Raw genomic sequence first — 27751 nt, 5'->3', positions numbered from 1 at the left:
AAGAGACCACTGTTTTGAAAGGCGGCCTGGAAAGGTGAAGACATAGCTCTCATTCCTCTTTAGCAAACCCCATGGCGAGCTGTTGACAGGGCTGGCCCTGTGCACCCTGGGAGGATGGCACGCCCTCCCAGTGCCGTGACCCACTGGCTCTCATCCTTACTGGCTCCCCCAGGCACTTGGTTCCAGCTTAGCTACTTTCCCCACCGCCCCTCACAGCCTCGAGTCCCCTTTCCTTCTCTTCTGGCCAGGATGCACATTGATTCTTTCACTTCTATCCTCTTCAGTTAATGAAACTGGACCCCAGCTTTTCTGACCTCATCTCATCATCCTGCATAAACCCTCTGGGCAGGTCTTCCCGTCTCCACGGTTATGCATCTGGGGTAGTGAGTTTTCTTCTTGGTCTATCTTTGTGGTCCCTGGAACCCTTTGTGGCCCACAGCTGCAAACAGTTTCCTCAACTTCAGAGCATGGAATCGCTGTGACACGGTCACGGTAAGTGTCTGTGGTTTAGCATGTGGTGCGTGTCCTCCTTCCCTGGGATCTTTGGGCTTCTATTCTGAAGGACTTTGGAACTGTAAACGCAGGATTCCTGCGACAGTAAACACCATCAGTAGTATCTATACACCTGTGGAATCTTGGAAAATAACTACACTTAGGATTCGTCTCAGCTGTTTAAGTCAAAGATCTTTATTTCCAGTTTCTTTTTAAAGAAAGCTCTTATAAGAATCAGAGATGAAAGATCACACGTAAATCACACTTCTTCCTCAATAACAAAAATACGGTTTCCATAATTTTTAAAAATCAGTTTTTAGGGATCCAGAGAGCTGGGAAAATGCTGCTGGGTTTTTCTGGTCTCCCACGGAATTTTCTAAGTCATTTAGAAGGACGCATATGTATCGTGGGTGCCTTATTTCCCTCCACGAGAACAAGAGCCTCAGGATCTGGAACGTGCTTATTTCAGGAAATTGGCAGTGACTGATTGGCTCTGAAGGAAAGTCGGCCCTACTGGAGCTGCACAGGGAGCTTCATTTCCTCCTGGAGGAAGTGGGCACAGACGCAAGCATCCAGGGAGCTCTAGTTCAGCCAATTATTCATTGCTCTTCACCAGCCAGACCTCGTTGCGACGTCCGTAGGGCTTCATGGGAGGGTCATACCCAGTGCAGAAGTAGAAGTCACTCCGGCAGGTGGCTGTACCCTCCAGGGTGGTGCGCAGCTCGGCGGCATGAGCTACGTAGTCAGTTGCCTTGGCATAACCGCCAAACTGCCTGAGGACACAAAGCAAGTCACTGGTTCAGAAAGGACAGGGTCTCAGAGAGAGGGGGGGACGTCAAAAGAGTCACTCACTACTCTTATTACGACAAGCATGCTCTAGTTGTTAAGACTTCAGATCTGCCCCTTCCTACAGGGGTGGAACGAATCTCACCGAGCGTGAGCCTCGTTTGTAAAACAGGGATATGTTTCCTTTTTCTTCCAATAGGTTATGAGCATTAACTACAATCACGGATGTAAAAAACTCTAACGCAGGGCCTGAACCACACTACATTCGGCCCTCTGCATCGGGGGGTTCTGTACCCGCAGATTCAACCAACTGCAGATTGAAAATATTTGGGGGAAAAAAAAACGTTCCAGAAAGTTCCAAAAAGCCAAACTTTAAATTTGCCACGTGCCATCAACTATTTACGTAGCATTTACAGTAATAGGTATTATAAGTCATCTAGAGATGATTCAAAGTAGGTGGAAGGACGTATGTAGATTATATGCGAATACGACACCACTTTAGATAAGGGACTCTGGCATCCTTGGATTTTGGTATCTGTGAGGGTCCTGGAACCAGTCTGGAACCAGTACTGTAGTTGGTACAATAGGCGAGCTTCCCTTCCCTTTCTGAAATTTCCTGAACAGATGGGAGGCTGACTTTTCCCAAAGCCATGTCTTTACCCTTTTCTCTAGCTTCCTCTGCTGCCCCAGTCGCCTCTCTTCCCTGCCTCTCTGTCGCCAGCTGGCGGGGAGGAGAACCGAGGGAGTTAGGGTGGAGCTGGAGCTCATGTTTCTCCCACTGCAGAGCAGTTCTAAGGACAAGTAGCAGCTTTGTTAAAAAACAGAGCTACCTTGTGACCACCTAGAGGGGTGGGGTAGGGAGGGTGGGAGGGAGACTCAAGAGGGAGGAGATATGGGGATATATGTATATGTATAGGTGATTCACTTTGTTATACAGCAGAAACTAACACACCATTGTAAAGCAATTATACTCCAATAAAGATGTTAAAAAACAAACAAACAAACAAAAGAAAACAGAGCTACCAAAGGCAGGGCCCCTAGGCAAGCTTTAAGCATGCCTGCCCCAAATAAGGAAATCACTTCAGGGCTTCCCTGGTGGCGCAGTGGTTGAGAGTCCGTCTGCCGATGCAGGGGACACGGGTCCGGGAAGATCCCGCATGCCGCGGAGCGGCTGGGCCCGTGAGCCGTGGCCGCTGAGCCTGTGCGTCTGAAGCCTGTGCTCCGCAACGGGAGAGGCCACAGCAGTGAGAGGCCTGCGTACCGCAAAAGAGAAATCACTTCTAATAGATCCCTTCCCCTGCTCAAATCAGGAAAGCCTTCTTTTTCTAGTAAGTAAAGATGATTTTTCCGAATCAGGCTTTTCTCTTGATGGCAGAAGGTGGAGATAGAGAAGCAATAAAGTTTGTCTTTTCACGACCGTTATTCTCTCCTTACGTCACCTGCCTTCGCTCCAGAATTCATCCTGTGACCTACCCTAAATACACCACTCTAAATCTGGGGCTGCATTACAACCTTTACTAGTGTCAAACACATCCCCATTTCTAACGAGCTTGATGACTCAAAGGTCTGACTCTGCACCCAGCCAAGATTCGGCCAAATGCATTATTCTGGGTGCGGTTCTCTGACTCACGATTTGCTCTTTTATAACTCGCTAAGCATTCAGCACATTGATTACAGGGTAACTGCTTTGAAAATACCCAGGATTTCATCTCTAAGGAGTTGGTTGTTCTAATGTCTAGACAATAGCTACAGAACATGGACAGAGCTGAGACCAATTTGGGAGACAGGAGGCTTGGTCCTTCAAGTCTACTGAAGAAAGATTATAAGGCAGGTGGAGAAAGGTGAGTTCTAGCTTCATTGAGGCTCAAATGAGATAAAACTGGATTAGGAGGCAGAGGATGAATATTAAGGAAGGATTGTTCTGACAATAAAAGCCTGTAAGACACTGGGCTTATTTTTGAAGAATGTCTATAGATTGAGGACCGCCCGTCTGAAACGAATCAGATGCTGGATGGGGGTGGGGTGATCAGGTGTTAAATGCCTCTGCAGCCCCCTGTCACGCTGTGATACTAAGCTGTTTTCTGTGTAAATCGATGATGTTGGCTCTTTAAGCTACTGGTTTCTACAAACATCCAAAGGAGTGGTCCTCAAATACCTTCATTCATCAGTTGAGAGGCAAAATGGCTAGTTGTGTGCTCACATCCTACCTCTGCCACCGTCTAGCTCATAGTCTTGGGCAAATGCTTGCATTTCTCTAACCTTCAGGTCCTTCATCTGTTCAGTAGGAATGGGGGCATCAATTTCAGAAGGCTGTTGTAAAGATCAAAAAAGAGAAAACAACACAAACTCCTCACTCAGCCTCCTGCCCATCACGTGGGAAACGCACAGCAAACAGTAGCTATTGTTGTTACTTTGCAGTTTGCTCAGAACAGTCTCCAGTTCCCTGATGCCCGAGGTGAGAGACATAATGGTGATGTAAAGTAACTAGCAAGAGAGCTTAATGATGAAGAACTGGCTCAATTAACAACCTCATCTTCTCAATGAGGCCTCCTCTAAAAGTGCTTTCAATCTTGTAACCCCACTCCCCTTCCCCATTCCTCCTTTCCCCTCCCTTCTTTCTTTCCTCCCTCCCTCCCTTCCTCCCTTCCTTCCTTCTTTCCTCCCTCCCTCCCTCCCTTCTTTCTTTCCTCCCTCCCTTCCTTCCTTCTTTCCTCCCTCCGTCCTTTCCTATCCTTTTCTTTCTTCAGAACTTCTCACCTTCTAACATACTATCTAAAAGTTATTCATTGTTTATGGTCTGAGGCCCCTGGTAGAATACAGGCCCCATGAGGGCAGGGATCTTTGTCACTCTTTGGCCACTGGTGTATTCTGAGCACCTAACACACATATTAGACCTCTTGGCTAAATGAACCGTCTGGGAGAAATGATGGAAGTCGCTGTCTTCAGGTTGATAGGCCTACAGATGAGGGCAAAGTCTGTTGGCCTCCATCTTCACTCACTCATAGAATAAAATCTGAAGCACCTACTAAGGGCACAGTGGTGGGGATTCAAACAAAGTGGATGGACTGGGGCCGTGTTGGAAAGGGCCTTGAAGGGCACGCTAAGGACTCTGAGCCTGACCTTAGATGCAAAGATGGACTCGGGAAGGGGTTTTAAAGTTAAGGAACTGCCGTGATCGGACTGTATTTTGGAGAGACCCCTCTGGGGTGGGGGGGTGGAGAGATGAGGGGAAGGGAGTCACGGGAGGCCAGGAACAGCTGACAGAGAGATGACGAAGGCCTGGACAAAGGCAAATGTGGGAGGTGAGCGTGGGGCAGGGAGAGGCCAGGGCGGGGGTGGGGCGGAGGGAGTCAAGGATTCTCCAGGGCTTCCAGTTAAGTCTCTGAGTGGAAACTGACACCACCAACCAGAAGAGGGAATCGGGGCGGGTGGGTTTTTCATCTGGTTTGGGGCATATTGCTATGAAGGCACCTCGATGAAACGAATTCGTGCAACAATTATCGAGCCCCTAAGTGTGTGCTGGGCACTGTGAAATCTCCCTAGACTTGGGCAGGAACTGGAGTCAGAGATACGACCGGGGAAAGAGACGGGTCTAGCGACAGAAACTTGGGCGTCACCTGTGAGTAGGTGCTGGCTCTGGTCAGAGCGAAGAGGGCGATGGGGCCCAGGTGGTAAGCGTACAGAAAGTCAGCAGGCTGTTCTCGGAGATCCTAGTCCCCCGCTGCTGGGAGGAGGATGAAGACTCAGCAAAGGCCGCTGAGAAGGACCCACCTGAGTCCAAGGAGACCCGGCAGAGAGTGATGCGGAGAACGTCATCGTTCAGGGATTCTTAAATCCATTACCAGAAAAAAGAAAAAAAAAACCCTTGACTTTTTCTATTTTTTCCCAGGCTGACTAAGATGCTTATAACGAGGATGAAAATTTCCCTATTGCTTCATCAAGGAAGCATTCTACTGGGAAACGAGCAAAGCTGGATGAGCTGCGGAACAGATCCGCGTGTGCTCCCCGCTGCCAGTCTAACCAGCTGACCCGAACCCCCATCACAGAACTGCACAAACGAGCCAGAAAGCCAAACCCTCCCAGGCGCAGAGCCCTAAGATGGGAAGGAGGCCCGGCTCCGGCTGCCTCGTTCCCCAGGGCTCAGCTTCCACGCAGCACTCGGAGGATAAGCACGCTGTACCCCCAGCTCTCCAAGTCCACGGGCACATCTGAGTGTGAGTTAAGGAATGCTTGTAAAGCGCTCTGAGCTTCTCAAAGGAAAGAAACAGGAAGCGAGCCTGTTAACCAGTGTCCAAGTCTCCCTCTTCAAAGCCGCTCACCACCAGGGCTCTGTAGTCAGAGCTCAGTATTCCCAAGAATTTGGTTACCATGGGAACCAAGGAAGGACACACATGCCCTGGATTCCAGAAATACAAAAGGAACTGTCTATGTCATGAAGAACCTAGGGGTAAGACAGGAATAAAGACACAGACCTACTAGAGAATGGACTTGAGGATATGGGGAGGGGGAAGGGTAAGCTGGGCCGAAGTGAGAGAGTGGCATGGACATATATACACTACCAAACGTAAGGTAGATAGCTAGTGGGAAGCAGCCGCATAGCACAGGGAGATCAGCTCGGTGCTTTGTGACCACCTAGAGGGGTGAGATAGGGAGGGTGGGAGGGAGACGCAAGAGGAAGGAGATAGGGGAACATATGTGTATGTATAACTGATTCACTTTGTTATAAAGCAGAAACTAACACACCATTGTAAAGCAATTATACTCCAATAAAGATGAAAAAAAAGGAACTGTCTAAACAGGTCTGGAAGAGTTGGGGTGTGGGGGGGATGATGCAGGTGTCATTGAGGCGGGTGAACAGACGGAGACTTTGGTCCCAGGTCCGAAAAATCAGAACGTGTTATCTTTCAGGGAGTGCTTGGAGCAGGCAGGCAGCGAGGAAGAGGAGAGATGGAATGGCTCTGAGCCTGACCATCCGACGTGGCCTAGAACTTTCACAATCAACAGGTCAGCACAGATCTGTGGAGAGTCTGCATATAGCCCTGTGCTAAGCAGGAGAAGTGTAAGCCGAAGAGCTGATAATTCCACATCAACAGGAAAGAAGCTTAACACCGTGTGGCATTTCATTCAGTCAGATTGAACCAGGCTTATCGAGGTGAGCATCGCTCAAGCGGGAAGCACACGCTCTCGAGAGCATAGAGCCGTAAAGACGACGACGGGGAAGACTTTCTACCCGGGCGAGGTCTCACTGTAGTGGCCAGGACAGAGACACACATAAAGATTAGGCAGGGCAGGAGAAAACACCAGAACGGAGGTACACACAGAACGCTCTGGGGGCAGGGAACAGGGACGGATTGGTTCTGACTTAGAACATGAAGGGGAGGATGCTACGGACGTGATATCAAGCTGCTATCTATCTCTTGAGCGTCTCTTCTGATGGCGGCAATGAACAACATGACAAAAATTCCTGCCCTCACAGAGCTTGCAATGAGCAGAGGTTGGGGAAGGGCTGAGAGGAGCTGGGCGAGTGAGTGAAGGTCTGGGAGTAGATGTCGTATGTGTGTGTGTTTGAGGCAGGGCTTGGGAGGTGTGGGTGGGATGCTCTGAGGCTAGGCGGACCCCTGGAGTGGGGCTGTGTTGTGGAGGACAGTACGCGCCACAACAAGGCATTTTACTAGGCTTCACTGCCCGGCCAAACATTTGGGGACCCAACCCAAAGTCCACCCATCCCCCTTCGTATTTTATTACTAGCTTGGCCTTGGTCCCAGACCTCGGATGTGCCTCAGGCAGAGCCCAACAGCAGGGGGCAGTAGTGCGATCGGTCCTGTGCTTTAGGGCTGGCGGAGACAAAAGGACCTCTCAGCAGAGGCAAAGCTGGAGGGACGAGAAACGCTAAGGAGGCCTCGGCAATGGTTCAGGCAAGAGGTGATGAGGGCCGTGGCCGTGCGGATCGAGGGGAAGGCACAGCCAGGAGGTGACCAGGACTCGGCCAACACTGACGCTGAAGATGAAGGAGTCAGGATGGATGTGAACGGGATGCGTAGGATGGAGGGGCCTCTGGGAAGACAGAACACTGGGGGTCAGATGTGGGAAGGAATGTGAGTTCCATTCGGACATGCTGATTTGGGAGCCGCCCGAGGAGGTTTACACGGCGATGCTGCCCAGGGAGCTTGTGATAAAAGGCAGCAGCACTACCGTGTTGATCTGGGTTCACCCACCTGGAAATAGTGACTGAAGCCCCTTCCAAGTACTAGACTAAAGGGACAACTGAGCAGCTGTGGGGGGAGTGAACGGTGATGGATTAGGTTTTAGTTACAGAATCTTATCGCTGGCTCAGAGGGGAAGGGGCTTAAATAGCAGAGGTACGCGATAAACGTTTGTCAAATGCAGCCAAACTTGCCACTTGGGACAAACGTTGCATGCATAATTGTCGCACATCCGTTCAGATGGTATCGAATTCCTCCAGGGCTAGGGCTTCAGCGCCTCATCATCTGTCCATTTTACTCTGAGACAGATTATGCCAGAAGGTATGTATACATGTATTTACTTATTTATTTTATTCTACTTTTTGTTTTGGTTGTGCCGCATGGCATGTGGGATCTTAGTTCCCCGACCAGGGATCAAACCTGAGCCCCCTGCATGGGAAGTGTGGAGTCTTAACCACTGGACTGCCAGGGAAGTCCCGAATGTATTTATTTATTTACTTATTTTAATTTTTTTTTAGATGTTGGGGGTAGGAGTTTATTAATTAATTAATTTTTGCTGTGTTGGGTCTTCATTTCTGTGCGAGGGCTTTCTCTAGTGTGGCGAGCGGGGACCACTCTTCATCGCGGTGCGCGGGCCTCTCACTATCGCGGCCTCTCTTGTTGCGGAGCACGGGCTCCAGATGCGCCCGGCTCAGTAGTTGTGGCTCACGGGCCTAGTTGCTCCGCGGCATGTGGGATCCTCCCAGACCAGGGCTCGAACCCGTGTCCCCTGCATTAGCGGGCAGATTCTCAACCACTGCGCCACCAGGGAAGCCCCCGAATGTATTTATTTTTGAGTAGAAATAGGCTTCCCTATAATTTCAGTTCAGATACCACTTCTTATCTCTGGAACGACGCTGTCCTGAAATATCTCGAGGCATTTGCTTTTTGTTTTCTCCACTATAATGTTTCTCCCACCTCAAGGGGCAGACGCTTTGCTCGTTCCCTGCTATATTTCCAGCACCTAAAACGCTTCCTGGCACAGAGTAAGTGAGTGATGAAGATGTGATTTTTTTTTGAATGAATGAATGAATGAATGAATGCGTAAGTGGCCTCGCCTTTGTCTTCACAGTGAGTCTGAGGAATGGTAAGACGTTTAAGGGAGCTGGAGGGAGGTCAGGCAGGAGAGTTACTGATGGAAGGGTGGCAGCTACAGCTTAAGCTATCGGGAGGGGCCGAGATCTTGAGGGAGGAGAGCAGGAGGCAAGGTCCGAGACTTTCATTCATTTACTTATTCACCAACTTTTCTGTTTTTAATTTAAAAAATTTTTTAAAGAGCCCTCAAATCCCCCTTTTTGTTTTATTTTAGTTTTACTTTTTTTGGCCGCATGGCTTGTGGAATCTTAGTTCCCAGACGAGGGATTGAACCTGCGCCCTCGGCAGTGAAAGCGCAGAGTCCCAATCACTGGCTCGCCAGGGAATTCCCCTTATTTACCAACTTTTTTGTTTTTTTGTTTTTGGGTTTTTTTTTGTGCGGTATGCGGGCCTCTCACCGCTGCGGCCTCCCCCGTTGCGGAGCACAGGCTCCGGACGCGCAGGCTTAGCGGCCACGGCTCACGGGCCCAGCCGCTCCGCAGCATGTGGGATCCTCCCGGACCGGGGCACGAACCCGTGTCCCCTGCATCGGCAGGCGGACTCTCAACCACTGCGCCACCAGGGAAGCCCTGGGGCGCTACTCTTACCCCCATCTCACGGATAAGGACACTGAGTCACACAGAGGCTCGGTGAGATGCCAAAGGTCCTCTGGCCATTAAGCGGTAGAGCTGACCTTGGAGCACAGGTCACCCCGACAACGAGCTCCTTGTTTCCAACTCTTTCCTTTATACCCAGACATTTCATTAAGATCATGAAAGTCTTGTTAACACCATCGAACCTCTCCTGCTGTTGGTCTCTGTTGAACTGCACTGAGGAGGCTGAGCTCTAAGCTAAGTGGCCTTTATAGAGCACAGAGGGAGGACAGTAGTCTGGAATGAGGCCACTCATCGAAGTGTGAGGACAACTCTGTTGCCTCTTGTGAATACTGAAAAAACTCTGATCACGTTAATTTTTCATAGCCTTCTATTTATTTAAACAGTATTGGTAATACATACTGCTAGTCAATGGACATCCCTTCAAAAGGTCATAAAAAAGGAAGACTGAGTTAAGGATGCACTGTGTATTTGAAACAGTATTTGTGCCTTCTATTATGTCATCAACTCTGCCTTCCACAGAAAGGTACTTTTAAATGCACACTTGACTGTGCAGTGACACCTAGTGGCTAGTTGAGGAATGAACAGATGCTAACTTAGGATCAGATGCTAACAGGTTAAAAAAAATTCATTGAGCCATGCTAGATGCCGTCTTTGTCACTCTCCTCTCTGTTTAGGTTGCAGTAAAGGAAACTTCGACAGACCTGGCTTGAATAGTAGCTTTTAAAGAGATTCCCTTTCCCACCATAAGGAACCAGAGTTCCTTGGAGAAATGGCTAATTCCAGCTCTAGAGCAAGAAATGTCAGGATGCGCTTGAAATATCCTGTCCTACCAGAAACGAAGGAAGTTACTGAAGATTATGAGGGTCATGTCAAAAGGACCAAGAAAGCAACTTGAAGAGGTTCCCACTGGCAAAGATGGGACAGTTTAAGCATCAGTGAGAATAATAACCGCAAAGAACTGAAACACATCAATTATGTTTGAATTCGTATGTTTATATCGGTACTCAAACACCAGAGATCAACACTGCCTCCCCTTTGGAGGATGTTAAGAAATGAAATCATTATTCTGAAAACTGATAAAGAGAAGGCATCAAGCTAAACAGAAGGTATCTGGCCTTTTTTCTACAACTCTATCTCAAGGAAACCAAATAGTAGATGAAGGGAAGTTTCTCTTTACCAAAGTACTCCGGCTAATAAATGAAGAAGGAAAAACAGAGAATATTATCATTTGACAACCTCTAAGGAAACATGGCATCTGGGAAATGGTGATCTAAGGTCACTAATATCACAAAGACAGAGGCAAGCATGAGCCCCTGATGGAGATACACAACACCATCTTTGAAATATCCTTGCCCCGAACTCAAACTTGAATCTGATTATGCCTCTAGTTCTGACTACTAATTTCAGGCAGTGCAGGGACAGAGAAACATGTTAAAATGCCACAGGAAGGAAACCAGCAAAATTCAGACTGTGGGAAACACTAGGATAAATGATCCATAAACGGCAAGGAAAAATGAAAACGTGTGGTGGTGAGAAAATCAACAGATAAATAAAAGCTTAAAAGATGTACCAACCAATTGCAATGGATGCATCTTATTTGGAGCCAGATTCAAACAAACTGTAGGAACAAATTATGAGCTAGTACGAGAAAACTGAACACTGGATATTTAAAATTATTATAACAGTAATGAATTGTTAAAATTTTAGGAATAATAAGATATTATTTTTCTATTTTTAAAAAGTCTTCAGTAGTCACAATAAAATATTTATGAATGAAATAATATAATGCCTGGAATTTGCCTAAAAATAAGTTAGGGTCGGGACCAGGTTGAAGTTGTGAGGATACACATGACACAAAATTGGCCTTGAGTTAATTATCATTTAAGATGAATGATGGGTACATAGGGTTTCATTTTCTTATTCTATCTTTCTATAAGTTTGAAGATTTCCCTACTAAAAAGTTAAAGGCAAAAGAAAAAAATGGGACCAAGTTATTATCCTGGGTTTGGAAAAAGAAATGATTAGAAACTAGTCCGTTCTGCTTGAAGCCTTATGTGACCTGATTTAATCATGTCAACCTCATTTCTTATGAAATAAGAAGGGGCAAAGAGAAAGAATTACTGAAACCTACTACAGGTTATAAACATTAAGCAGTTTATAAATAGCATCTCAGTAAATACTGAAAGATAGTCTCTAACAATAATACTATGAGGTAGATTATATTATCAGCACTTACAAGATGGGAAAACCAAGTCTTATAGAGGCTGAGTAACTTCCCAAGCATCATCCAGGATTCAAACTAAAATATACTTGTTCATCATATTATACCAGGCTGCCTCCCAAGACGCAGGAAAGAGGATGGAGAGGATAGAGTGGGAACTAGGAGAGGACAGAGTGGGAACTAGGATGAGACAGCTGAGATGCCTGGGGCTCAAGATTTAAGGAGGTACTCACTCTCAGGGCCAACCCTACATACACTTGGACAACTGTGAGACTGAGTGTCTCCTTAAATTTTGCACAACAGGTGCACCTGCTTCCTCACCCTAGTCCCAGCCCTGGGAAAAGATAGTCTAGGTATTCTTTAAATAGAGTTTGCTTTCTCTGCAGCCTCTGCAGTGAAGGCTGGAAAGTCTGAATGAGGGCTGGAGCAGAAGAGGTGGAGGCTCCTGTCACACAGGAGGATTTTAACAACTGGGGAGTCACTGATTATCTAGAAGAGACCTGGCTTCTGAAGGGAGGTTGAGGCCTAAAGAATAAAATCATGCAACCAGTTGCACCTGCTTTTCTCTAAAGTCAAGGGAACTGGACCCCAAGTAAAGCCCTGGAAACAGGACTAGAATAATAGGAGGCACATGTGCTCTGCTGAAAGGCCCACAGACCATGAATAACTAAGGCAGTAGCAGTCCGGCTCTGGCAACTGCTCCCTGCCCTTCTGGCATTCAAGGGGAGTGTGGGGTAAAAACGAAGTATCTCTAGCCCTTTATGCTCCCCAGATATTCATGACCCCAAACTACAGACTGACTTAGATATTCTCTGAATCTCCCAGAACCCTGCTGTGGCTAATGTAGATGTTCAGCTTAAGCTGAGGGGATATTCTCTATATCCAAATCAGTTTGGCAACTGGCAAAGGCGTTTACTTAGATACAGTGCAAATGTTTGTGTGCTGTAGGCTGAAGAAATTTAAGAAGAAAGTCAGTACTCAGTATTTCTTAATTCATCAATAATATGAATTTAGAAAGAGAAATTAAGAAATAATCCGGGCTTTCCTGGTGGTGCAGTGGTTGAGAGTCCGCCTGCCGATGCAGGGGACACAGGTTCGTGTCACGGTCTGGGAAGATCCCACATGCCGCGGAGTGGCTGGGCCCGTGAGCCATGGCCGCTGAGCCTGCGCGTCTGGAGCCTGTGCTCCACAACGGGACAGGCCACAACAATGAGAGGCCTGCGTACAGCCAAAAAAAAAAAAAAAGAAATAATCCCATTTACAATTGCATCAGAAAGAACAAAATACCTAGGAATAAATTTAACCAAGGAGGTGAAAGATCTTTACACCGAAAACTATTAAAGACATTAATGGAAAATATGGAGAAGACACAAATAAATGGAAAGATATTCCACGCTCATGGATTAGAAGAATTAATATTGTTCAAATGTTCATATTACCCAAAGCAATCTGTAGGTTTAATGCAACCCTTATTAAAATTTCAATGGAATTTTTTGCAGAAATAGAAAAACAATGTTAAAATTTGTATGGAACCACAAAACACCCTGAATAGCCAAAGAAATCTGGAGAAAGAAGAACAAAGCTGAAGGCATCACATTTCCTGATTTCAAACTATATTACAAAGCTATCATAATCAAAACAGTACGGTATTGGCATAAAAACAGTTACAAAGATCAGTGGAACAGAACAGAGAGTCCAGAAGTAAACCCAGGCATACATGGTCAACTAATTTACAACAAAGCAGCCAAGAATGTACCATAGGGAAAGGACAGTCTCTTCAGTAGATGGTGTTGGGAAAACTGGATAGCCACATGCAAAAGATTGAAACTGGACTACTATCTTACACCATACACAAAAATCAACTCAAAATGGATGAAAAACTTGAACATAAGACCTGAAACTGTAAAATTCCTAGAAGAAACCATAGAGGGTAACCTCCCTGACATCGGTCTTGGCAATGACTTTTTTTGTATTTGACTCTGAAAACACAGGCAACAGAAGCAAAAATAAACAAGTGGGACTACATAAAGCTAAAAACCATCTGCACAGAAAAAGGAAACCATCCACAAAATAAAAAGGCAACATATTAAATGAGAGAAATTATTTGCACATCGTATATATGTAATGGGTTAATATCCAAAATATATAAAAAAATAATATAACTCGAGAGTAAAAAAACCCAAACAATCAGATTAAAAAGTGGGCAGAGGATCTGAATAGACATATTTCCAAAAAAGATATACAAATGGCCAAGAGGTACATGAAAAGGTGCTCAACACCACTAATCAGCAGGGAAATGAAAATCGAAGCCACATGAGATGTCACCTCACACTTGTTAGAATGGCTATTATGAAAAAGACAAGAAGTGACAAGGGCTGGCATGGATGAGGAGAAAACGGAATCCTTATGCACTGCTGGTGGGAATGTATATTGGTGCAGCCACTATGCAAAACAGTATGGAAGTTCCTCACAAAATTAAAAATAGAACTACCATATGATCTAGCAATTCCACTTATGAGTATATATCTGAAGGAAATGAAATCACTAGCTTGAAGAGGTATCAGCACCCCCGTATGTTCACTGCAGCATTATTTACCATAGCCAAGGTGTAGAAATGACATAAGCGTCCATAGACAGATGAATGGATAAAGAAGATGTGGTACATACCTACAATGGAATATCACTTAGCCATAAAAAGAAGGAAATCTTGCCATTTGCAGCAACATGGCTGGACTGTGAATGTACCATGCTAAATGAAATAAGTCAGAGAAAGGGAAATACTGTATAATCTCACTCATATGTGGAATTAAAAAAAACAGCAACTGAACTCACAGATACAGAGAACAGATTGGTGATTGCCGGAGGGTGGGGAGGTGGAGGGTGGGAGATCTAGCTAAAGGTGGTCAAAAGGTAGAAACATCCAGCTATAAGATAAATTAGTTCTGGGGATGTAATGTACAGCAGTGACCACAGTTAACAATATTGTACATTGTATCATATATTTGAAAGTTACTAAGAGAGTGGATCTTAAAATTTCTCATGGGGATTTCCCTGGTAGCGCAGTGGTTAAAAATCCACCTGCCAATGCAGGGGACACGGGTTCGAGCCCTGGTCAGGGAAGATCCCACATGTCAGGGAGCAACTAAGCCCATGCACCACAACTACTGAGCCTGTGCTCTAGAGCCCATGCTCTGCAACAAGAGAAGCCACTGCAATGAGAAGCCTGCGCATCGCAATGAAGAGTAGCCCCTGCTCGTCGCAACTAGACAAAGCCTGCGTGCAGCAACGAAGACCTAATGCAGCCAAATAAATAAATAAATTTGTAAAAAAAAAAAAAAAAATTTCTCATCTCAGGAAAAAAATTTGTAACTTTGTTTGATGAACGATGTTAACTAAATGGTGGTAATCATTTCATAAGATAAACATATATCAAAGCATTATGTTGTATTTTAAACTAATGCAATATTATATGTCAATTCCATCTCAAAACTGGAAAAAGAAAATGCAAATGCTCACTGCAGATGATTCAAGTCCTACCCGTGTATGCCTAAAGAATAGTTTCCTTACGTGGAATAGACAGTGATGCCTTCCCTGTCTTCGATCTTAATGCTGTCATCGCTGGGAGCTGGTGGGTCGCTTTGAAACTCATTTGGAATCCGGAACCAGACTTTTAATTTCTTCTGTAGGGACCCATCGGCACTGGGGAATACGGCAAAGGAAATAGGAACTGTCATCCCCATCCCGATTCCTGAAAACACAAAACCCCACAGATGGATGTGGGTGTTAGAGACAGAACCTGCTCAGGCCCATGGACCATCTGGTGGTCTCATTCTTCTTCCAAGACAATATTTGTTGTTCTTGAAATTCATAATAAGTATTTCAGGCATGAAAACATATCATCAGACACAGACAAAACGCCTCTTATTTGTATATATTGGAGGTAAGAGCATAGTGATTCAACTCGTCTGGAAAAAATTATTTGGTAATATATATTTAAGACTGTAAATATATCAGTATCTAATTACTTCCTATCTAATTGTTGATTTTAATGAAATAATCCAAGATATGGAAAAGGCTGTAGGTAATAGGATTTTCCTTGCAGCAGAATTTATAATTGTGAAAAATTGGGATTCACATAAATGTTCAAAATAGGAATATGTCTAAGTAAGTGATAGGCACATGATGCAATTTGATTTATCTATTAATAGTTATGCTTAGGACTATTTAGCTACAGTGTAAAATAATTATGAAATAAGTGACAGAAGCAGGATGTATTGCACAAACACTATGATTACATTTTAAAAACCTATTAAAAAGCCCTAAAAAATACATTTGAAGACGACAATGATTATATTAGAAAAGATGGATTAGGGGTGCTCTTTTGTTATTTTCAAAATTTTTTAATGAGTTTATAATTTTTACACATATTTTCTTCTAAAGAAAATGTTATGACAGTGCTAAGAAGGAAAAGATTTCTTCTTGACCTCCTACTGGTCAACTTATGTCCAAAGCCTGATTACTTTGGTTCTAGTAAGTGTTACTAAGGTTAATACTAGTTTCTAACTTTCTCAATTATCAACTTGAGATATATCCTAAAAATTCAACACATTGTCTCTTTTTTCACCTTGTGTTTTGACCCATTTTGGGTTTGCACTGATTCCAAAGTGCAGGACAAATTAGAGACCTAAAGAGTTCAATTCGTATTTAAATGTGGTTTACATACTAATAGGCACACTGAAACTTCAGGCCTCTCATTTTAAAAACAGGGAGGCAGCCAGCACAGACTGCCAAGTCTTTTTATTTATTTATTTGTTTGTTTGTTTATTATTTTTAGGCCATGCCACACGGCTTGTAGGATCTTAGTTCCCCGACCAGGGATCAAACCTGGGCCCCCGGCAGTGAGAGCGCTGAGTCCTAACCACTGGACCGTCAGGGAATTCCCCTGGACTGCCAAGACTTTAAGAGGGGAGCAGCCTAAGAATTCTCAGGCTCTTTATTTGCCGGAACAGAGCCATGGACCCTCCATAATCATCACTCACTGATCCTCGGTATCCCCACACAATCTGAGCTACCAGGGGGCTGACTCTGGAGATTTCCAGCTTGGGGGCAGAGGTCTCATGTCAGAAGCTGGCCTTGTTCTGTGGCCTGGCTTATCGTGGGCACACCTTACCCAGTCCACTAACCCAAAGACATGATAAGCACTGTAGGGTTAAAAAATAACAAAGAAACAAACAATCAGCGTTGTGTCTCCACACCTGGAAGAGAAGCATGAACTCAGTGCTACTGAGCGGGGATCCCACAAAGTCGGGGGAGACTGGCATGAAGTCAGTGGGTCTCCCCAGAGCCTCCCTGCCCACGGAGCACAGCAAGTTCACGTGCCACTGAAACAGGTAGTGACAGGTGCCTTGTGGTCCCTCCCTGTGTTTTCCATTGATGACGTGAGACTATGCAGCCCTGGCCTATGAGACCAGAGCCAATCCTTCAGGGATACTCACCCTTGTCATTGGAGCCTCCCACATACTTCACGACTTTGGGCATTGCTTCCCGTAGAGCCTCATCCACAGGCTTATCAGTCACTTCCACTGTGGCAAACTTCCCACCTTCACAGGCCCTCTCCTCATAGGAGACCTCTCCCTAGAGGCAGAGAATATGCAGCACTTAAGAGATAGAAAGTAGCAACCTGTGATGACTCTAGAAACAGTGAAAGTCCAGTTACCAGAGGCACACACTGCTAAGGAACCTTCCATAAAGAGCCCAACGATGGTGACAGGGAAGAGACAGGCCAGAGAATGAAGGGCCACGACAAACAGATTCTGAGATTTCTTACAGATGTAGAGACAGCAGAAAAAACTTCATATAATCAATATTCACAGAGAAATAATAGAAGATATTACAACCCAAACCACCGAGAACATCCCCAGTATGCTATAAAAATAGACTGTTCTGAGATCAAAGAGCTCTGGGAAATTAAAAATATAACAGGAAAAATTCAGTGGAAAGGCTGGAAGAGAAAATTGAAGGAAATATTCTAGAAAGTCAAGTAAAAAGGCAAAGAAGTAGAAAATAGAAAAGAAAATCAAAGGATCAAGCCAAGAGATCCAACCTCTGAATAATAGGAGACCCAGGAAAAGAGAAGAGAAAATTGCGAAGGAGGAAACAAAGAAATACAGCAACCATCCCACAAAACTCTATGGCCCCAAGATTAGCCTCAATCTAGTAGAAGGGCTGCAATTCAAGAAGAATCAGAGTAGTTCTTTTCACACTGTACTCCCAGATGCAATTCCTCTTCCCAATCTGCCCCTCAATGACCAGCTGCACTGTCACTTCCCCCCCAAACCCTTCCTCCTTGGCAGTGATCCCCTCTCTGTGTTGAGTCTCTGCCCTAAGGTCATTACCCTTTCCCTATAGACCCACACAGCTCTCTTTCACCCCTCTTCCTCTTCTTCACCATTTGATGTCTCATATGAAAAAATTTTGTATTCCTGAACATACTGTAAGGCAGCACTTTCAAACTTTTAAAAAAAACCACAATCCATAACAAGAAATACATTTTTACACCACACCCTATCATGAATATACACGTTTGAAGCAAAGTTTCACAAAATAACACTTTACCTGTATGGACCGGATGCATGATTATACATGTCTTTTCTTTTAAATTGAAGTATAGTTGATTTACAATGTTGTGTTAGTACAACAAAGTGGTTCAGATATATATATATATATATATATATATATATATATATATATATATATATATATATATATATATATATATATTCTTTTTCAGATTCTGTTCCCTTATAAGTTATTACAAAATATTGGGTATAGTTCCCTGTGCTATATAGTAGGTCCTTGTTGGTTATCTATTTAATACATATAGTAGTGTGTATATGTTAATCCCAAACTCCTAATTTATCCCTCCCCCCACCTTACCCTTTGGTAATCATAAGTTTGTTTTCCATGCCCATGGATCTATTTCTGTTTTGTATATAAGTTCATTTGTATCATTTTTTTAAAGATTCCACATATAAGCGATATCATATGATGTATATCTTTGTCTGACTTACTTCACTTAGTATGATAATCTCTAGGTCCATTCACGTTGCTGCAAATGGCATTGTTTCATTCTTTTTTATGGCTGAGTAATGTTCCATTGTGTATAGACACTACACCTCATTTATCCATTCAGCTGTCAATGGACATTTAGGTTGCTTCCATGTCTCGGCTATTGTAAATAGTGCTGCAGTGAACATTGGGGTGCATGTATCTTTTCGAATTATGTTTTTTTCTGGATATATGCCCAGCAGTAGGATTTCAGGATCACATAGTAGCTCTATCTTTAGTTTTTAAAGGAACCTCCATACTGTTCTCCATAGCGACATGCCTTTTCTTTCTATCCTGTTTATTTCTATTCTGCTCCACTCAAGTGAATTTTAGTCTAGTCCACTAAAAGAAAAAAAACCTTGATCTATATTAATTTTACTATCTGGTAATGGAACACCAGTACAGTTTGAAAAATCTGCTACGTCTTTGTGGACAGAAACTATATCCCAGAGCTTTACATGTTAGATGCTCAAAAGATATTTATTTATTGATTAAGGAGGTGCCTCTCTTACTAATGATTGTAAAAAATAGACACATGATAGAGGACCTGGCTGCCCTGGGCTGGTCAAACAGGCCTTCCTACAACATCTTAGACTGAAGATTCAACTTCCAAGGGGATATAATGAATCTCTAGAGGAGGGTAGGACTGTGAGTGGCCTATACTGTCTGAAAAAGTACACTTAATATTATAAACTTATACCTAGAATGCAAAAACACCTATTGTTTTTGTAATGCAAAATTGAAGGCGAGTAGTGAGAAAGGGTCAGGGAAATCTGAACATAAACGCTGAGTGCCAATTTCATATACTTCCCTCCACATGGGGCAGGGGAAATTGCACCAGACCAAGAATCAAGAGGCCACAAACTGGCCTCGACTTTGGGGCACTGTGCCTGCTAATTCTGAGGACTGCTGTGAGGCCCTCCCCTTAGTGAGTCTGCCACTTCCAAAGAGCCTTCAGTAGCAAACTGTGTTATGTAAACTCGGGGTATCTTGCTCTTTCTGGCTCCTTCTGTCATAGCAGAGACCAGACCCAGCCTTCTTTGGAGGTCCCACTAAGTCTTGCCACTTAAAATGTTTTAAATTCCAGAAATGTCACTCTGTGAGTCACAGAATTTCAGCCTGAAAGAGGTTTCAAGGTTCCCCCAATCAAACTCATTTTACCAAAGAGGAAATGAAGAACCAGAGAGACTGAGTTGCCCAAGACCACACAGCTGCTGAGTGGTGAAGCTGGAACCAGAATTCAAATCCCCAGACTCTGGTCTAATGCTTGCCACAAGGCTCTGTGCTCCACAGGGGATGAATTGGGTATTTTTTAACCTCTTTCTGTAGCTACTGAGGTAGTTATTTCTGACAGACATTTGTAGGTTCGCATCACACTCAGAACAGGGCCATCAAAAGTCATTCAGTGCAGCTCCTTCTCTTACAAATGAAGAAACCAATGACCAATTCTCACGGGAGAAAGAGCTGGCTGGCGCTCTCCTTTGTTTTCTTTCCTTCCTTTATTCATTCAACCAACAACTAAAGAGATGAAAGACATGGTCCCTGACATCAGGAGGCATGGTCTAATAGAAGTAGCCAGGAAAACAGGTTATAACCTGACGATATGTTTAAGGGGAGAGGCGCTCCAGGGCAGTGTGGGAGCATGGGAGAGGACCACCTAGGTTAGTTTGGGGGACATGGGTGTCTGTTTACAAGTTTGGGTAGGCCAAGCTGAATCTGAGGTGCTTACAGATTATCCAACTGGACATTCAGTCACCGATGCATTGATTCATCGAATAAACATCTACTGAAAACCTCTGCCAGGTGCTACAGATTTGGAGACTAATATGATACGGGCAGTCTCATTGGATGGTGAGAAGCATTACATAATCATTATATGATGTAGCAAATGCTCTGATAGTTCAGGGAGGGCAATTTCAGGTAGCGGGCACCCTAGGAGTAAAAGCAAAGAGCTGAAGAACTTTATGATGACGGTGAAAAATATAAGTAATTCACTGCCACTGGAGCAAGAACGGCCCAGCAGGGCATGGCAAGAAAGGAGGCCAGAGACTCTGGCAGGACCCGGATTTCCGAACGTCTGAAGGCTCTCACAGGGAGTTGGATTTTGGAACCATTAGTCCAATGATGGTGATCTGACAGCAAGTTCGTTTCATCTACCCCAAATTAATTCAACCTACTTTTGTAATCTAAATATAGGGTTTTGCAGGTGTGTCTGAGTCTTGAGTGAGCATGTTCTCAGCTTGTTCCCCGAGGCAGAAAAGTCCACGGCCAGAAAGGAACGGCTGCAGAGAAAGGAATCCAGTTTGATTCCGGGAGCCCAGCCCCCATGATAAGTCTACCATCCTTTAAGGCTGAGCTTAACTCTACCTCTTCTTCCTGAATGATCTTGCCTTCCTATGAACTTCAAAGACAGGTGACACTAGAGCTGGAAGGGCGCTTACAAATCCACTGGTTTATCTGTCTCCTGTTACAGATGAGCAAACTGTCCATTGTACAGTTGGACACATGGGTCTGGACTCAGCAGGGGCCTGGCTCAGTTAGGATGTATCAGCATAAAGGGCAACCAAAGCTGTGAATGAGGCTGTGTTGCCCAGGGAACATACACAGAGCATTCTATATAAATTAATCACATTAATTAATCCTCCGCCTAAACGCTGTCATTCACCAAGTTCTTAACTTATCTGTGATGGTCCAGGCACCACTGAGCTTCTTCCTACTTTGCCGGCCATACCCAGAGCACCTCCTCACTGGCCTTCTGCTATTTGCTTCAATGCCACGGTCATTCCTGCCTCAGGGCCTCCGTACCTGCCTCTTCCTCTGCCTGGGGGATTCCTTTCCTGTCTCTGCCCAATGAATCCCTACTCACCCAACAGGTCGCAACCTAAAAGTCACTTCCTCAGAGAGGATCCCAGTTTAAAACAGGTTCCCCATGATATTTTTATAGGCCCTTGTATTTTCACAACATAGTATATTGTAATTATAATTACAATGGAATTATAGTGGAATATAATTACAATGGAAATTGTAATGGAATAATAGTGTGTTTAATCTCCAACTGCAATCGTAAGCCCCATGGGGTCATGGCCTGTCTGTATTGTGTACCGCTGTATCTCCCAGCATCTAAGACCACGTCTTACACATATATATAGTAGGCCCTCTATAAGGATTTGTGGGAAAGGAGGCGGTGGAGTGAAGCCTGGCTTTACTCTAATGAAAAGGAATATGGTAGCCATAGCTGGCTGGAGAGATGAGAACCTAGCCTAACTATATATATCCATCCTGGAGGAAGGTTGTGCCACATTGTCTGAAGATGGTTCTCCAACAGGTACTGCCTGTTTTCACAGCATCTATGTCTGTAACTTCTCATTTGAACCACTGCATCACTATGAAAATTTAGCTTTGAGAGATGGATATTATCCAACTATTCTGATTTTCCAGGGAGCTGAATTTAAATAGAGCTCTATTTCTGCAGAAAACAAAGCACCTAAGTTAACACTGTTAGCACATGTGATTCTTCAAATTTAACATCTTGAGTGCATTTCCTTGTTACGTGTAACAAAATAATGGCATAATGGCCTTCCCTCACCCCACGTTCAGCTAGCTTGTGCTCCCACGTCAGTAACTAGATGAGGATTTCAGCCAGTGGCCACAAATAGAAGTTTTCAACATTCAGTTGGAACCCTGGTCAAGTTCAAGTCCCAGACAGAGATGTTGCAAGAATGCCTCGCAAGGTCCTCTGCAAGGGTGTTTTTTTCTCTTGCCACCTGCTGTGGTTGGTATACAGGCTGATTTTGGAAGCCAGCTTTCTCACTATAAGAAAACAACAATAATTATTATAATAATGATCAACCTAACTGAGTACTTTCTATGTGTCACGTATTATTTTAAACAACCCTGTAAAGAAGTAAGTGTTTTTATCTTCATTTTCGGATGAAAACAAGAGGTTAAGTAACGTGCCCAAGATACAGTGGCAAGAGGTGGGGTAAGGATTCCAAGCCAGGCAGTGGGGTCCTAATCAATGTGCACAGGCTGGAAACAAATCCCATAAAGATGTCCATTACTAATATCAGTCCTGCTCTCAGTACCCACAAGACCCACCCAACCCCACAGAGAGAGCTGTGCATCTTCCTCCCTCCCCAAGAAATGCAGAAGGACCTGATAAGGTCTGCAGCAGCCTGGGCCTCCCCACCAGGTGCCTGGAATCAGCCCTGAACATCTGGTTGAGTCTGACTTTGAGCTACGTGGGGCATCCTGTGTAATATATTCATTCACCCAGGAAAGTGAACAATGGTTTCTGACCCAGGCTCTTTCCAGGAAGAGAGAGATCATTTCAGAAAGAGGCTCTCTTCACAATAACAACACCCTGAATTTGTATATTTTTTTAAAAAAAGATTACAAGAATCTTCAACTGTTTAATTAATTGTCACATAAGGCACTGTCATTCTCATCTTACAGCTGAGGAATTTCAGGGTTCAGAGTGGTTGAGAGGTTAAGTAACTTAACCCAAATTACCTGGAAAACTAAGGGCAAGTTAACAATCAAGTGCTAGGTATTTTGTTGAACAATTTATAATTGGTTTTCTCCTTTACATTTCAAAACAATGTTATAAGACATGGATTATTATTTCCTCTCATGATTAGCATCAGAGAGGTTAAGTGAGCTGTGACCACGAAGCTAGTAAGAGTGGAGCTGAAATGAGTTCCGACATAACGATATTACTACATGTGTAGGGTGTATTAGCTTACACATCATTCTCATGTTTCTTAAACAATTTAATATTTCTAGCAACTCTGGGAGTGGATGGGGAAGGTATTTTGATACCCTTCTACAGCTGCAGGAACTGAGGTTCATTCAGGTTAAACGATCTGCTTCAGCCTGGCAACAATATCCCGTATGGTTCCATATTCTTATCAGATGTTGAGGGAAGATGCCGATCGGGGAGCTGCATTTATCCCTGGAGACGCCAAATCAGTGGCAGGTGACACTGTACTATAAGGGGCTAACAGAAAACCAAATGACTGGAGTATTCTGAACAGAGGCACCTTGATTCAGAGAACTGATTTCACAGATCATAAAAGAACTGAGATGCCCAGCAGGGACAGTGAAGCACCCCTGAGGTTAGTAAGCGCCCTACAGAGGTAGAGGGACGGTCATCTTTTACCTGAGTTCAGATACCTGGATCACTTGGTGAGAACCAAAACCATGGTGGCCTGGCTAGCAAGAACTGGAGCCCCAGAGAAGCTCCTGCTTCCAGAGACCTGACAGGGAGGAGAAGGCGAGGGAGAAATACCCTGGCCTCTCCCTTCTTCCAGCCCTCCTATCTCCCTCTAGTGCCTCCCAGTGGGAGCCCAGACCCTCAGCCTGCACTGCAAATAACTGTTAACACCAAAGACAAAGTGAGCCCAATTCTACTACAGAAAGGAAAGTTCTCTGCAAGCTGTGGGTAACACGTGGATTCCTCAAGTGTCAAGGCCAACGAGGACCCTGGAGATCGTCGGGCCGAGTCCACAGACTGGTATGCACACAGGTGACATCCCACCACAGACAGATCCTACTGCCTACCTGACCCGCAGGGTTTACAAACATTTGTAACAGTTAAAACTGACACAGGGCTTCCCTGGTGGCGCAGTGGTTGAGGGTCCGCCTGCCGATGCAGGGGACAGGGGTTTGTGCCCCGGTCCGGGAGGATCCCACATGCCGCGGAGCGTGTGGGTCTGTGAGCCATGGCCGCTGAGCCTGCGCGTCCGGAGCCTGTGCTCCGCAACGGGAGAGGCCACGGCAGTGAGAGGCCTGTGTACCACAAACAAACAAAAAAAAAAGTGACACAGTTGTCCTACTTAAAACCGTAGCCTCACCCCTAACACTCTCTAGTCCCTCCTCCCCTTCCCTGCTTTATTTATTTTTTAATTAAAAAAATTTTTATTTATTATTTATTTTTGCGGTACGTGGGCCTCTCACCATTGTGGCCTCTCCCCTTGCGGAGCACAGGCTCCGGACGCGCAGGCTCAGCGGCCATGGCTCAAGGGCCCAGCCGCTCCGCGGCATATGGGATCTTCCCGGACTGGGGCACGAACCCGTGTCCCCTGCATCGGCAAGCGGACTCTCAACCACTGCGCCACCAGGGAAGCCCCCTGCTTTATTTTTGATCACAGCACTGATCACCACCTGATACATGAAATATTTGACTTACTTGTTCACTAGTCACTAAAAGAGAAGTTCCATGAGGACAGGGATTTTTGCCAGTTTTGTCCACTGCTTTATCCCCATTGCCTATAAGAGTACCTGGCCCACTCAACAGTTATTTGTTGAATGAATAAATTTTAAATTTAGAGATTTCACATGAAGAGTCTGGATTGCTGGTTTTCCTTAAAAACCCAGCAACCCTGGTTCACATCACTGCATGACAACGCCTGGAATTACCCTTTGCAGATGGGGACTTGAGTTCTCTGTCTCCAACTTGCCTCAGTTCGCACCCTGCCTTATAGTTTGTCACTCATTTTCATTATGTGCCTGGCTGCTTGTAGGCACCTGAATAGGTCACCTTTGATCAGGGCTAAAGTGCTTATTCTGCGTAAGGCTAAGGAAACAGATACAGACAGATGAAGTAACAGGCCTCTGGCTGTAGCTGCTTGAAGAGTCCAGACTCTAGTTGAGGGCTTTTGTGTGATGATCAATGTAATGGGTACCTGACTTTGGCCCCCCAGACAACACGGTCCTTTAACAGACGAAGCACTGGGCAGGGAGCTGAGTATACAGCCGAGAGGTGCTCAAAGTACCTGTCCACAGGAGATTATCATCTAGTGGCAGATTTGTTTTCAGGGGGCAGTCCAATTTGCCTGGGTGAGCACTAATGTTAATTTGGGGGAAAACTGCAATGATGCCCTCCTCACTCATCCTGTATTCTAGGACTCCCAACTCCCATAGGCCAACAAGCCATTTGACAGCTCTGGGCCTTTGCACGGGCTCTTCTTGTTTCTGTGCATTCCTGCACATCCCGGAGGCCTAGCTGACGGCACCTTCTCTGCGCAGGCCCCACTATCACCCGTTGGCTGAACGGACTGCTCCTTCGCCTGCGCTCCCGGACTTGAACAGTTACCTCCTTCGCAGAGCAGATCTTGTTCTTTTATATTCAGTTCTCCACCAAGGACGGTTTGGGAGTTTCTCAAGGACAAGCACTTTTCCAGTCTTTCCTGCAACCGACGGCCTCTCAGCGAACAAATATTCATAAAGTTTGGAATGTTTAAATGGACGAATGCACTCAAGAGGCGCAGTCCATCTCGGTAAGCTGGGATTCTCCCCTCAAACCCATCCTGCCTCATTGTCTCCCCTCCTCCCAGCAGAGCCCTCCGCCCCGCTGCACCCGACCTCCTACTCCCCTCCTTCCCAGTCCAAGCGCTGGGCATCGGAGGGCCGTGGCCACGGCAGACGCCAGAACGCACAATCCCGGGCACGTTCCTGCCCCACCTGTCCACGCTCCAGCCGCGAACAGGGTGCGGTGGGCGCGGGCCGCCCTTCCGGTCCCCGGCAGCCCTGTGGGCCTACCTTGCCCCCTTTGCTCAGGATCTGCCAAGGCCAAGTCTCTACGCTCCCAAACAGCGAGTTCTTGATCATGCCCAACATGGTGTCGCCGCGGCGCTCTGGATGCACGGGTAGAAGCTGGGTGGCCGCGGCTGGCGTCAGCTGGTTTACCCGGAGTGGGTGGGGGGGAGGGCGTGGCGATCGGGGAGGGTGTAGCGTGTCGAATGGGCGAGGCGAGCGCGGGGTGGGTGGGCGGGGCGCCTCGGGCTCCGCCCCTCGGAACGCGCTCGGGGAGGTGGGACTCGGCGGGAGGGACGGAGCCGGGGCCGCGCTCTGCCTCCTTGCGGCAGCCCGCCGGGGGCGCGGATCGGTGGGAAAGCCGGTCGACCTCTGCTCGCCCTGCCTCCCGTACTGACTCTGATCTCTTCCCTGGCGGCCTGAAACAGATGCGCCCCGGTGTGGGATTTAGGCAGCGGTGGTGAACACCCCTCTGCCAACCCTCCCAGACCGCCCCCGCCGTGTCCTCTCTCAGGTACCTGGGCGCTAAACTGCAGAACTTTCGGATTCCTCGCGTGCTTTGCCGGGCCTCCACCCTCAGGCCCTGTCCCCAGGCAGGTGTTATATCAGGTTCACAGGCTTTGCAGCCGCCGCCCTTAGGGACCCCTGGCTGCTGCATCTCCACCGACAGATATCCTATTTTGCCCTCCGCCCCTGCCACCTCTCATCCAGACGATTGAAAAAGCATCTTAACTAGTTTTCTACTTAGCACTTTCTCCAGCCCGTTTTAATCACAGATTCTACGTTAATTTCCCAAATCATAGCTTTGCTCATTCACTTCTTCTGTTCAAAATCTTCTAACCAATTTTATTACCATTTATTGTCTGCTCTCCCTGCCAAATACTTTACAAATATTCCCTCTCCTCCTCACAGCACAAAAGTAAGTATTTTATAGTCATTTTACAAAGGAGGAACCGAAACTCAACATAATTATGACTTTCCCAGTAAAGTGACTTTAAAAGAATAAAGTGACTTTCCCAAGGTCAAAAACCAGTGTGAGGTTTGGTCAGGATTTGAGTCTGTGACTGTGGTTCAGTGTCCATCATGCTTTTGTGGCCCCCCTGTCACCCAGACTTTTACAGATCTCCATACACCCTCTGAATTCTGCCACTGTGCCACGCTGTCGCCTCCATAAGGATGTCCTCCCCTTCTAAGTCACCCCTTGAAATTCGACTTCTCTGAAAATACAACTTTCACTGTGTTTCCAGGAACAATGCGCTCTTTCTGTCTGAACTCATTGTACCATTTTGTTTATTCAAATGTTCTGTCCACATGAGGGTTCTTTTTGCACATTTCCCCACTGGTTACACTGTCATCTGAATTTGTTAAACTAATTGTTAGCCTAATTTGTGCAGGCTGCTCTGACCCAACGCTGAGGAGCCTCTTGCTGTGCCTGCCTCTTGGGAAAGAAGACCTTGAACCTGAGCCAGACAGTAGGAATCAATAATGGTGATACTGATGACCTCCAGTTTTGTGGTAACAGATATTAACTTTATTACCTACGGATAAAACGATTTACTTTTTGGCAAATATTTGTTGATTGCTGTTAAAGAAATGGCCATTTAATTATTTTATATTTTCTTGGCTCTTATATAAGAGGCTATTGATTATAAGAGGCATGTTATTTTATGTGCTAT

The 27751-nt window shown here is 45.5% G+C and overlaps 1 protein-coding gene across 2 annotated transcripts; it reads right to left on the bottom strand.

Moving 5' to 3' along the window:
- Positions 1 to 666: 666 nt before the first annotated feature.
- On the bottom strand, positions 667 to 26218 carry HEBP1 (heme binding protein 1). 2 transcript variants are annotated; one of them, XM_060166847.1, is made up of 5 exons: positions 26082 to 26218; positions 16928 to 17066; positions 15000 to 15180; positions 14100 to 14181; positions 1131 to 1265 (listed from the first exon to the last, which is right to left on the bottom strand). In XM_060166847.1, exons 1-4 carry the CDS (start codon positions 26157 to 26159, stop codon positions 14100 to 14102), a joined length of 480 nt encoding a protein of 159 aa, XP_060022830.1. In that variant the 5' UTR covers positions 26160 to 26218; the 3' UTR covers positions 1131 to 1265. The 2 variants fall into 2 exon arrangements, with proteins under 2 accessions (XP_060022829.1, XP_060022830.1); XM_060166846.1 differs by lacking the exon at positions 14100 to 14181 and having other exon boundaries at positions 667 to 1265.
- Between the last annotated feature and the right edge of the window lie 1533 nt (positions 26219 to 27751).

The sequence above is a fragment of the Lagenorhynchus albirostris genome, chromosome 11 (genome assembly GCF_949774975.1).
Source record: "Lagenorhynchus albirostris chromosome 11, mLagAlb1.1, whole genome shotgun sequence".
In the NCBI taxonomy this organism is placed as follows: domain Eukaryota; kingdom Metazoa; phylum Chordata; class Mammalia; order Artiodactyla; family Delphinidae; genus Lagenorhynchus; species Lagenorhynchus albirostris.
This window is presented reverse-complemented; position numbering and strand designations above follow the sequence as displayed.